Source organism: Danio rerio, chromosome 9, assembly GCF_049306965.1.
Source record: "Danio rerio strain Tuebingen ecotype United States chromosome 9, GRCz12tu, whole genome shotgun sequence".
Taxonomy (NCBI): Eukaryota; Metazoa; Chordata; class Actinopteri; order Cypriniformes; family Danionidae; genus Danio; species Danio rerio.
In genome coordinates, this window is record NC_133184.1 from 22,336,959 (window position 1) to 22,350,342 (window position 13,384).

Here is a 13,384-nt window from a genome sequence, read left to right on the forward strand (position 1 = left end):
ATGATATTATCGCTCCTGTAAGTTTGCAATATGAAAAAAAAAATTATTAGTCGTTTTCGAATGTTTTATTAATTTGGATGGCGTCATGCATCTGTTCGCAATATCTGCATCTTTGGTGCTGATAATGCACTGTGGCTGAGTCAGGGCTCTTTGCTTCGAGAAAATGGAATAAAATCCATAGTTCAGGTAACTATCTTGATATTTCCTGCATTTCATGTTTCCAGTATTGCTAGCGCTGCGACCCAAAATGTTTGGAGCTTCCTCACCTGGGTCCAGTATGCTTGGGTCATTACTATTAGCTGCTGAAGGCGAATCAGTGAGGCTCAGTCTTTTTTGTTGAGGACGAATTACAAATTTGTCAATTTTTTTTTTTTTTAGGTCAGCCGGGGGATAATTTGAACTAAGGCAACATGATTGTTCTCCTGATATGTCCACTGCTAAAAATTTGTAAAAATATGACTCGACTCCCCACAGAGCTCGCTGAGGCCCCCTTGTGGGCCGGGACCCTCCTGTTGTGAACCGCTGGTTTATTTGACCCAACCAGTGGGTTGGGTTAACCAAGTTGCTGGGTTAAATATAACTTAAACATTTGGTTATTTGTTGTCTCATTCCTTGCTAACTTTATTTTTACAAATATTATTAAATAACAATAACAAATAAATACAAAATATGTATTTTTTAACTACACAATACAAAATGCTGCAGTAAAAACAAATGAATTAGATTTCACACTTTTCTATTTTTGACTGGCTTCAACTGTCACACATTTCATCCACCTCATACTTATTGCCACCAAACATTGTGCCATAAAAATGAGGCCAGACAAAGAGTCCTGCAGCAAACAATAAATGTGACAAAAAATTTTAATTACAGTCAGAAAAAACTGTTGCTCAAATTTCATATACCTGGGAGAAATTCCCAGGTCTGGGGTGTCATTGCCTCATCAGTAATGTCTCGTTGGCCTTAGTATCTTGTTGTCTTTCCACCGTGTTGGTCCCCATCTGTTAATAACACATTTAGTCTTGTAATAAAATACCAATTATCAGTATGATCAGAATGACAATTAATTAGTATTTTGAGGCTGTCCTATGACCTTTTATGTAGGTAGACTTTTAAAAATGTCAGAATATGATTTTTGTTCCAAATATGGCTGACAAGATTTTTGTTGATACACAGGCTTTTGTGACAGTGAATGAGGTTTCAGTGGCTGTTTTTATTTATTATAGTCGTTATTCTTTGCTTAAAATAAAGATTCATAATGTGTTTTAATTTTTAACTTTTCATCTTTGACCTATAAACAAAACTAGGATTATTTAAATATGTTTTTAGGGGTGAAATATGCCTGTCACTGGTTCGTTAAAGAACAAAATAAATGTAGCTTTTTTCCTAAACACAGTCAAGTTAATGAGTCTTAGGATATCTTCAGAAAGCTCCATCATGCTGTATGTGATGTAATCCAGAGAAAAGAAAAAGCTTCTTTAATTATCGTAACTCTCTTTCTGCCACCTTGTGTATTTCTTTTTTTTATTATTTATTTAGAGTCTCTAAGCTTTGTATTTCTTACATTTTCTCCTCGGAAGCCTTACAGATTATTTATAAACCAGAAAGAATCATTTTCAAATAAAGGCAGAAAATGTTTTTGAAATGGAAATGCAGAAACATACCGACTGTCCTTATTTGCTTTGAGGAGATGAGGAGCCTTTGACTAAATGCGCATAAACATCCTCTCTGACGATAGCCTAATTTCTTCATTAGACAGCGTCCCGGATGCTGATTGGCTGCGCTTGCATCAGTTTGCCCTGTGTTTGTGTCAGCTTTGATTGGCAGTTCTGGATAGAATAAACACCAGGCAGAAGGTTTGTTATAAAAGCCGGCGGATGCACAAATAAACAGAAACCCTGAGGGCAGAAATTAACCCCTGAACCCCAGTGGAACTCAAATACATTCCTCCATTTTTAGCGTGTTCTCTATAAATGTCTATTGGAACCATATAAATGCATTAAGGAACATCTCAGGCCAAGGGGTCCACAGTGTGTTTGTGTACGGAGAGCAGAAGCTGTATCATGGGGAATGTCCACGCTCATATCCTCATATGTGTAATAACAGGATCATCTCTGGCTCTTATGATCCGCATCAACCAGATTAGGCTTCAGCGCCGGAATCTGCATTCTGGGAATTACACAAACACACACTCTCTCACAAACACAGGCGCTCCAACTAGTAATCCCGAGGGAAGTGCTCATTCAGCCCAAATTAGCTCCTCTCTCTGTCTTCTGCATTTCTCTCTCTCCCTCTCTCTCCCTCTCTCTCTCTCTCTCTCTCTCCTGTTCTTGTTCTTCACTTTCTTCATCTTCTAAGTGTTGGTTTGCACCTAGTGTGAATAGCACGCATAGTGTGACTAATTGCACTCCAATAGTCTACTAAAACCAAGCATGGAAAATGTGAACTGGACACCAACAACCCAAATTTGAGGCCAACTTGAGACATTTTTTATAAAACTAACACCTACTTTTCTGTTCGTCAAATGATGTCATTGTAACTTTACACATTTTAGAAAGTATCACTTTCATTCAGAAAAGGTGGATAATGTGACCAGTAAAAAATTAACCGTAAAAGTGACAAGAAAACATCATGTATGAAAATTAAATGTTTTTTGTCCATATTAGTGCTTGGCTCTTTGGTTTGGTTCATAGCTTATAATGCTTTACTTTTTAATTTGTTACTATAATTGTTTCTCATGGTTCAGTGAAAACATGCCAAACAAAACCATTTCTAGGCCTCTCATTGTTGCGTTTCTGCCATCTTGTATGTGCTTGTGTAATATGAGGGTTTCCACAGGTCATGGATTTACAATGGCTGTTTCTCAATATGCGATCTTGCGTTCTTAAGTTCTCGAATAACAGTATTTTCAACTGCCAAAGTTCAGTTCCAAAACTCAAGACAGCAAGATCAGAGGACTCGTGAAAGTTGTGTTGTGTTCTTTATATGCATCGATGCAGACTTGAGCACCAAACCCGCTTGAGCGCAGCATTTTATATAGATTTAATATTAAAGTTCAGAGATATAACTTCAGCATGGACATCACAATGTGATCATTCGCAATAGTTACATCGTGAGAATGTGCAATGTTTAGTCTGAATTTATCATTTGGCAAGTGTTTTGTAAAGGACCTGAGACTGTACCGATTGTAACTGACAAATTTATAATGATTAATTTTATTGAATTGTTCATAAAACAAAGGCTTGCAGTATTATTTTTAATTTTGTTATTCAATTACTTTAAACCTGAATACAGAATGACAACTCTAAAAACAATAAAGCGCTGTTTATTTAATTTGTAAATTTTTCTTTATTGAATTTTTCATATTGAATCTATGCTTGTATAATGTGTATTATATTTTATGCACTCCCCTACAAATTCATCTTAATTTATCTGATATTATAAATTCTTTCCAAATAGTTATTTATCTTATCTAGTGAAATTTTATTTATATCGCAATATACAGTTACCCCTTTGATTTTTGATTTTCTTCTGTCTTTTTAAAATATTTCTCAAACGTTGTTTTATTTCAGCTAGAATCAAAGCAGTTTTTTTTAAACCATTTTATGGTCAAAATTATTAGCCCCTTTAAGCTATATTTTTGTTGATAGTCTACAGAACAAACCATCATTATACAATAACTTGCCTAATTACCCAAACCTGCCTAGTTAACCTAATTAACCTAATAAAGACTTCAAATGTCACTTTAAGCTGTATAGAAGTGTCTTGAAAAATATCAAGTAAATTATTATTTACTGTCTGTTATTGTTTATTTAATAGTATTATGTTTAGAAATGTGTTGAAAAAGTCTGCTCTCCCTTAAACAGAAATTGGGGAAAAATAAAGAGGGGGCTAATAATTCAGGGAGTTAATAATTCTGACTTTAACTGTATATCGCAGAATAAAAAAATATCGCAATGTAAGATTTTTCCAGTATCATACTGCCCTAGACTGGATGTTTACAAGGTACTGTAGATGGCAGGAAAGCTAAATGTAACATTTGTAAAATTCCTATCGAGCTATCAAACATGGGAGATGGAGCACTGCACAGCCCCACAAACAGTAAATACCCCAGCTTTTGTTCAAAATCTGAGGAAAATTATCTGTTATTTTTCTCATAGTAGCTTAAAGTCATGCAAAATGATATTCAATCTAAAAATACTGCATTATCATGTCCTTATAGTATATTTTAATATTATTTATGTTTTTAATCAATAATTTAAAAGCACAACAGTGGCCTGTTTTTTTTTTCTCCATTAAATCTGCTTTTAGTCAGTAAAAGTCAGGGAATTTGATATTTGGCTTAAAGTGGAAACGTGTGTGTGTCTGTCTGTCTGTCTGTCTGTCTGTGAGAAGTCAGAAATATCTCAAAGGCAGGGTACACTCCTCACACTATTCTAGTGAATTGCTGCACATTTTAATAGACTCCACGTTAACATCCATAAGACTGGAAATAAAACCCTCGGGAGTGACTTGGGCAGCTGTATGGTTTGTCTGAGAACCAGAGGCTTTTTTTCCTCCCCCCTCTGCTACGTCTTCATTATATCTACTGACCTAAAAACATGATCAACCGCACTGCTCGCGCTCTGACATGAGCGAAGCAACAGATCTTACTCTGCTCTGAGGAGTCTGGCTGTGAGTCATCAACACCGAGTATTTTCTAGACACTTTTGCTCAGAAGCACCTGGTAGGATCCCAGGGTTGTAGTCAATGAAATGATGATAACACTGCACCGCTGCGTGAGAAATAAAATATTGATTGCTGCACATTTGACATCTAGTACTTGTAATAATCTGCACTGTCAGTAGAGTGAAGTCAGTCATTTTGTGTTTTTGCTGGTGGGTTTGTAAAGAAGAGGACAGAATAATAAGTGTTCAGAAGCATATTTGTTTTTGTGAGCAGAAAAATATTTATCCAAAGCATCTGATAATTATTTTTGTGCAGAGAAGCCACATGAAGCAGTGTTCAAAATAAAGAAAAATGATTCTGTCATCATTTAGTCGTGCTCATGTAAATAAAAAATTGCAGAAATACTTTATTTTTTGGATGAAATGCTTCAAGTCCTCACAGTTAATCTTTACTTACAAGGTTGGAATAGGAGTGTGTGATATTTATTGTCTGTGAAAATATCATAATAGTGTCTTCATTTGGTGTTGAGATAAGATGGAGTATGTGAGAATGGCACAACTTTGCAAATCAAACAAAAGCGCTTGAGAAAGTATGTTGTGCATGAAATCTACATTATGAATGACTCCATTATTAATCAGGGCTCAACATTAAGGACTGCCCGATGGCCCGGGGCCAGCATGAGAGATGTTCGGGACAGTAGAGAGAATCGTTACTGGCCCGATCAGGCCAGTGCTGCCTTGTCATCAAATTTTAATTTGCCTGCTACTGTCAGTTGTGTGCAAATACAGTCTTAGAACCGAGAAACAATTTGTGCTTTTAAGTCTCAGAATGCTACGTTTTCTGTAAAGTCGTAAACCCCATATTGCTTTTTGGTTCCTTTTATCTGATTGGTTGTTGTGAGCACGTTATTTTTTTCCACAACCTGGTAAAAACCAGAACAGTGAAGAGACGGCAACATCAAATTATGAGGCTAAAAGAAAACGTCTGTTTCCAACGTTGTGGAAAAAGATATTTACATGGGTACAACACAACAAAAAAATGAAATGATGTTTTGCATGGTTTTCCATCACTTTTAAGTCAGCCACTTTTTGTTTAACAATAAAATACCTGCTCATTTTCCATACTGCTGTATTTTACATCTAAATATTTTAACATTTAAAAAATATTTAAATTCTAGATTCAAAGACATTATTTTTGACGCATTATTTAAAATATGTGGCTAAAAAATAGCTATTATTTATTTATTTTTAATTTATTTATTTATTTTGGTGGGGCCAGTGAAAATTTTGGAAGGGCCAGTAAAAATCTGAACTGCTGGTCCAGTCGGGCTAGTAGAAAATGTTCTTAGCGTTGAACCCTGTTAATGATTCGACAGATATTTGATATTGGTAATTAGTAACTCTAATCTCTCCATCTGAATGAGCACTGTACTACGTCTGACAGATCAAACTTTTATGTTTTTCTTTTCTTTTTCATTAGTCGCTTTTATTCGTTTTTGTGCAAAGCACTTTGAATTGCCACTGTGTATGATATGTGCTATACAGTATAAATAAACTTGCCTTGCCTTGCCTAATATATTATTCAAGAGTGCATTTTAGGTGCAATATCTATTTTTTCTTTTTCTGAAAATAATTTCAGACCCAAGTCAGAGCCAAACATTTGTGTGGCTTAGAGCTACATCTGTGCTGTTTTGTTCCTGAACGAATCAGTTTAAGGCTAATTTGAGCTCAGTTCTTTTTTCCCCCATTTTGCCAATGTACAATAAATCAGTTCAAACAAAACTGGAGCAGAACATTTGACACTTTCAGAGCAACACTGCTGTTTTTCATTGCTGAATCAATCTGTATTTTAACCAGTTGATGTTTAGTGATCCATTTATTTAGCTTAGTTTAGTTTAACAAATCATTTGAATAAATGATTTCTTGAGTCATGTATTAAGACAGGCACTTGCTGCTACCTACTGGCAGTTTTAGTATCACTTATTTATCTATGCTAGGCTTCAATCTCAATTCTAGGACTGCACGATGTATTGTTTCTGCATTGATATCGCAATGTGTGTGTCAGCAATAGTCACATTGCAGTATATGCTATGTTGAGTTGGGATTATAGTTGATCAGCACAACAGTTGAGAATACATAAGATTTGTCATGAAATCAGTCAAAGAATAACCATAACAGAGTGAATTTTTTATCATTTGCGTGCGTTTTAAAGGCAATTTAAGAGAGATTAAAGCATTCTGGCATAAAAAAGGTACATTTGTAATTTTAGTGAAGAATATTTTTACTGAATTATTACAATGAAGACTACACAGTGCTGTTTTACATTTCATTATTCAGTTTCTGTACCTGTTTGACTATGTTTGACTATGTCCACCTAGTCGATGTTAAAACCAGCAACTTTTCTACTGCACCACATCAAAACACATTCTCCAGTGAAACTGTGAAGGACGTGCCTGTCTTTGCTCTGAATGTGTCCATCTCCAGCAGCAGTAGGTTTTTATCGTTGTTTTTGTTAAACTGCAGTTTTCAGCAAAGGTTGTCTCAGCTCAGATGTTGAACTTTATGACGAGGGCAAACAAACCCCAGTGCATCATTTCTCCACTGACAGTCAGTGAGTAAACACATTCAGGTGTGTTGTTCAATGGGTATTTATTCAGTCTCAGATGTGTGTTCTTTTTTTCTCTGTGAGGCAGTTTCCTCTCTCTTGACTTTGTGGATGGATTTTATCATTTTAGTTCCTATTTAAAAATAACATTAGTCAGGCTACATGGGCTCACAAAACCTATCAAGATGTCTTCCAGGACTTATTGTACTTCAAAAAGGAAAGGAAACAATATTGTTTTAAGTATTTTTATTTATTTTTTTTGGCTGTTTCTAGGCTGTTTCCACTTTGTTTTAACATGCGTTCAAAAGCATCTTAATCTCTTGTGACCACTTGTGTACAGATTTCCACAAGATGCTTCCCAGTTGTATTGTCATGCTCTGTATCACTTACAAGGGGGAAATAACTGTGACGCACGAGAACTATTGTGTGAACGAGCGCAAGCAATTTAGACCTTGTTTACACCTGCATTTAGCGAGTTTAATTAAGTGGGTTTAATTGATTAAAAATACAGTCAGCACAGTAATAATAGTAAACTAAAATATTTTAAATAACAGTTTTTTTAAAATATAATTTAATTCTATTTCAAGCTGAATTTTCTCAAAACATGCATACTAAAAAAACATTTAAACACAACCAAGTCATTTAATTCAATTCAAGTTTATTTGTATTGCGTGTTTCAAAGCAGCTTTACAAAAGTTGCAGATAATTGCATTGCAATCAATATTGGAAATTAAGGTTGTTATTTGCCATAACTTTGAGTGAATAATAACTTTAACTAATAACTAATAGCTTTCAACAGTTATTATATATAATCCTGGTTAACCTGCAGTTATATGTAGGTGATGTCTATGTGTACATGCTCAAGAGAAGTGTATTTGTGTATTAAGTGTATGTGTTGTTCTCAAAGTCTTCGACTGTTGAAATCAGCCTACATTGTGTTTAGATGGACGCAAGTTTCCCACCCTTTCATGAATACCAGATTCAAGGACTTTTTAATGCAGCATTAATTTTAAATCAAGCACCTTTGTAATTGTTATCCCAGCATATGTAGCGTCACGAAAGCCCTTACTATACTGAACAATTCACTTACACTTAATATTTACGAAAAAAGTCAAGAGTAATTGTCAAGAATTGACTTTTAAAAAGTAATTTTCAAAAAACTTTAATCATTTTCGTTGAATTCAATACTGGTGATATTTAAATGCAGTTTCTGAAATATTAATCAAATGTGCAGTATTTATCAGTTATTGTATATATATTTATCTATTGTATATAATATTTACAATTAAGAATTTCTCTCTTTTTTTGTTCTGTATTTGACAATAAAGTACAATTATAAAAAATGAAACCATGAACAAATAAAATTTAATTCAAGCACTTTCAAGGACATGCGTTTTATTTTTGAGTACTTTCCTGGTCTTGAATCCATATGTCTGAAATTGAAGTACTTTTAAGTAGACAGATGGATAGTTTTTACCTACACTACCTGACAAAAGTCTTATCGCCTCCTTCCAAGTCCCAGGAGCAGCAAACAATTTTTAATTACTGTCATGTTTAGAAACATCAACAGGCTGATTGCTGAAAGATTTGTCCTTATTTTGTAAATCTTGCTTGCTAGTAATTGTTTAACAGTAGTGCGTGTTATTTAAATACATACATTAAATTTAAATTATTAGATAAATTAAACTGTGAATCACAGCTTGTGAGTAACATGTACTATTTTGCCTACTGAATTAATTTACATTTATGACTATAAACATAAATGTGCAATTAGATTAAATGATAATTAATGGACTTTTCTGAGCATACAATAAAAACAATTTGTATGTCATAAAAGTAATGTTTTATCTTAGTTGCATGAATAGAATTGTTTATATCACCCTCAAATCAAAAGAAGACCCTGACACATTGTTGTGTGTGTGATTCACCTACAGAGGTTTTTTTTTCCTCCCTAGAGCTGACTTGATTCGTTCTGTCCACCTGTGTGCTTTGTCTCTCTCATGGTTCATAATTTATTTCTCTTCTCTGTCTGTCTCTGTCTCTTAGGTTTTTAAGCTAAAGGCTGTCCAGCTGGCGGAAAAACTGCTTCCTGCCTTCAACACCCCGACGGGCATCCCTTGGGCCATGGTCAATTTAAAGAGGTATGTTCAATACACAGCTTCCATTTCTCCTTCCTCTCCATTTCTTGCTCTTCGGGTCCTCGTCATTCCTCCATGCCGTCTGTCCTCAACTCATTGTCCTGCTATATAATGAGAGGCTGTCAGACCTTGTGCGACTGCAACAGTCCCCGTGGCTTTCCTCCTGTTTAACGCGACTTTCCACATAATTTCATTAGAATGAAATGAAAATTGCACAATTAATCTGCGGAGCCGCATTGTGAATGTACATTATGCCTTTTTTTGTGTGTGTTGGAGGAGGGAGGAGGGTCAAATCCAGCCTGACACGGCTTTTTGTAAATTAATTGGGTGTTTAGAAGGAATTGCTGAGGAACTGTCGAGACCACCGCGTTTTGGGTGTCTTTAATCCTAAGGGAAAGAACGACGCTGTGTTTTATTAATCCCTATTCATGTAGAGCAGCCTTTCACAGTCTACACACACACTAAGCAATTGCTGTGGATACATTCTGAATGGAAATGAGAGGTACAAATAGAGCACAGGATATTGGGCTTGACGGAGGAGTGATGGGTGGCAGTGAATCCGTTTGGAGGAGGAATGAGGCCGTTTGACTTAAAGATTGCGCCATAATTCTTTCTTCTCTACATGCTGTGAATGTATAATGGGGAATGTTCGCTACAGGCTGCATGCTCTATGTAAATGCCGTTGTTGTTTCCTTCTGTCTCTATTAGCGGAGTGGGGCGTAACTGGGGATGGGCGTCAGGTGGAAGCAGCATTCTGGCCGAGTTTGGGACGCTCCACATGGAGTTTGTGCATCTGACATATCTGACAGGAAACCCTGCCTACTATCAGAAGGTATGCCTGCATGTTCCAGCCTAAAGAACATTTAATGTACAGAGCCTTTCAAAGTATACGCTATGTGCAAGAGGCATTTTATCCTCTTTAAAAGGTAGGCCCACACATATTCTGCACGTACAGAAATCCGCAGATTCCAGATTTTTGTCCATCATTGAGTCTTTGTATTTACTTAATGTAAATGTGTATAAAAGTGTATTTAATCAGTTTTAAAAGAATTTTATGAATATTATTGTGATAAGATAACAGTAATTTTAAATTGTTCATATGATTTACGTACTATACAGTTTGTAAAGTCTTTTAGTAGATATATTATTATATGAGAGACTTTGTTTACCAAATGAGAGGATGCAATTGGATTTGTATTATAAACTTGAAATAAAAGTTAAAATTGTTTTATTTTTTATTTACTATAAAAGGTTTTTAGTTACCATACTCCTAAAATCATTCAACATATCTTTGCAGATTTTTTAAACAAAAAATAGAAATAGCAACAAAAATGTCAGCGGATTCTGTCTGGCTCTATGAGCAAAACAATAGTCTTCAAATTCATTTAAACTAAGACTGTCAAGGTTGTCATGATTTTTGGAGAGTCAAAATAATTCAAAAATAACCATATCTACAGTGATATTGAAAAAGAAAAAGTGACTATTTGTCAAATTTCTTTTTTTATTATGTTGAATACAAAAGAAACTGTTATGCTTCATAAGTGTGCATTTACAGATGTTATAGAAGGGTGATTTCTACGATTTTATTTATTTATTTTTTGCTACAATTTTGTTTACTGACGAATGATCTGCGAACTTGGATCTGCAAAAAAAAAATTATAATTCATGATGATACAGTTTTTACAAGTTCAAGATCATGTTCTTATTAACATTTCTGTGTCGAGTGCATGCGGTACGTCATAGAATTTGCACAGTCGCATACCCTTTGCCGCACCCTGATGATGCTACTATCTTTGAGCACTTTTGTTGGATCCATTTAATGAATTTTTTGGAAGTTTTATCACTCCAGATTGTCAGACTTGTCAATTTTCTGGGCTAGATCGCCCTCTACTGTAGCTTCCGGTATGAAAAAACATAAATTAAAGATTATTCTCTCTAGGTATAGATCAACACCCCTTGTTTAAAGACCCAAAGAATTGGAAGCTGTGATCGTATTTTTTTTGGTATTGTGACGCAGTTCCAGACGCAGAATTTTAAATGAGCAAATTGTGGGCAAGGCTTGTTTTTTCTACCACAGACTGAAGGAATGTACTATAGTAGGCATTTCATTCAACAAGATCAGGTTTGTTATCAAAACAGTGGAGCAGTGTTGTTAAGAATGTTAGCCACGTCCATTACCTCAAAATCACATCATCTGATGACTTTCTTGTTAAATGAAAACAAACTGGAAGTGCATTTTCAGATTTCAATGAAAGATTAGAAGGGCAAACTATTTTCTTTAGACATACACAGATGAATTATTCACCACAAAACTAGCAATGTGAATATTTTGATTTCTTGGGGACTTTAAACTATATTTGTTTGTTTATTTGGTTTTATTTAAATCTACTCACACATACAGTCATTAACAGGGGAGTCTGTGTATCTTCTGTCAACTTTAGAGCATTTTTTTTTATTAAAGGAGCAACCCAATTCAGACACCTTGTGTTTAAGTAAAAGGGTGCAGAAGCAATTTAGAGTTCATGATGTACACACAGTTAGAATATCAGACTTGCTCATGGTGGATACACACTCTGTACTCTATAAGCATACCATACCATGCAAATAGAGTACAGTTTCATACTTTAAGATTGGCTATTTATGTTGCGAACTCTATTTGTGTTCTGGTTTAGGTGATGCACATACGGAAGCTGCTGGCTAAAATGGACAGACCCAATGGGCTTTACCCGAACTATCTGAACCCGCGCACAGGGCGCTGGGGCCAGCGTGAGTACCTCCCACTAACATCCTCTGTGCCGGATTACAAACTCTTTCCACACTGGAAAGGTCTTTTTATGAATTCCCACACTGTACCAAATGAAGAGGCTTCCAAACACCCACAAAGTGAACTTGATGCTGTGATAAAGAAAAACAAAATCCTGTTGGGTGAAGTCTTGCATTTTAACTAGATGGTAGAATGCACTGAATAGTTAATAGATTATATATTTTGTTGTTTGTTGTTTTGTTTGGAGAAGTTATTTCTTTTTTCTTCCTCTGATAATTTTTACTTTCTGAAAGCCACAATTTTAACTCATTGCAAAATGATGGATTTATTTTATTCACTGTTCGATTACTTACTTTTTGTCATTCCTAGAAATATGATTTCTTCTAGTTTACAAGTACTGTTTTTAATTTAGAATTTAGTCAGCCAATGTGCTTTTGTAATGCAAAATAATCATTTGTGAATGGTACTAATGATTGTATTTGTTAAATGTTGTTTCAGGTCTGTTTTGGAGGTTAAACAGCTATGACTTTTGTCTTACATTTATTCGATCAAAAATACAGGAACGACTGTATTATTATTGCAGTTTAAATATACAGTAATAGTCTATTTAAAGTTATTATGGTGGCTTGAGAAAGCTAACATACTGTTATACTACATAATCATCTTCTTCTTCTTAGACTATTTTAAGAACACATCTCCTCCTAGACCGTTCATACTACAACTACCAAACTAACTCCAAACCTCCATGCTATACTGACTTAAGTTGCTATATATTTTCTAACTGATTTGACTTACGGTTTCCCAAAAACTGTCCTGGAAAATTTGGAAAAGTCCCATTGACTTAACATTGGACCAAACCTTGTGACCTCATAACTTTGCGCCAGACTGTCATACAGACTTAAGTTTTGGCTCATTTAACTCAGACTACCAATTTGCCAATCACTGATCCCCTTTCAACTTACTAGCCACACCTTAACAACCACTTACAGCACCCTAGCAACTATCCTTTAGACTTCCATTGTAAAAAAAACTGCCATTGACTTTACATTGGACATACTAACAACATACCAATCCATACTAGAAGCATATTAATCATGCTAGAAAAATGCTAATTCATGATAAATTCATGCTAACACATGTTTTTTTATACTAGAAACATGTTAGTGACATGCTAATTCATACTAGAACCTTGCTAATTTATGTTAGCAAC

General features: G+C 35.0%; 1 protein-coding gene and 1 long non-coding RNA gene across 3 annotated transcripts in view; one reads left to right on the forward strand and one right to left on the reverse strand.

Annotated features, from left to right (window-relative positions):
- The window catches only part of LOC141376109 (uncharacterized), a 607,180-nt gene that overhangs the window by 189,635 nt on the left and 404,161 nt on the right, over positions 1-13,384 (reverse strand). The gene's annotated exons all lie outside the window — the stretch shown is intronic.
- The window catches only part of man1a2 (mannosidase, alpha, class 1A, member 2), a 214,567-nt gene that overhangs the window by 171,062 nt on the left and 30,121 nt on the right, over positions 1-13,384 (forward strand). For both annotated transcript variants that reach the window (NM_001256622.1, XM_005167537.5), the window contains exons 7-9: positions 9,319-9,413; positions 10,119-10,242; positions 12,083-12,176. In NM_001256622.1, coding sequence (NP_001243551.1) covers positions 9,319-9,413; positions 10,119-10,242; positions 12,083-12,176 — 313 coding nt within the window. The remainder of the gene's footprint in view (positions 1-9,318; positions 9,414-10,118; positions 10,243-12,082; positions 12,177-13,384) is intronic.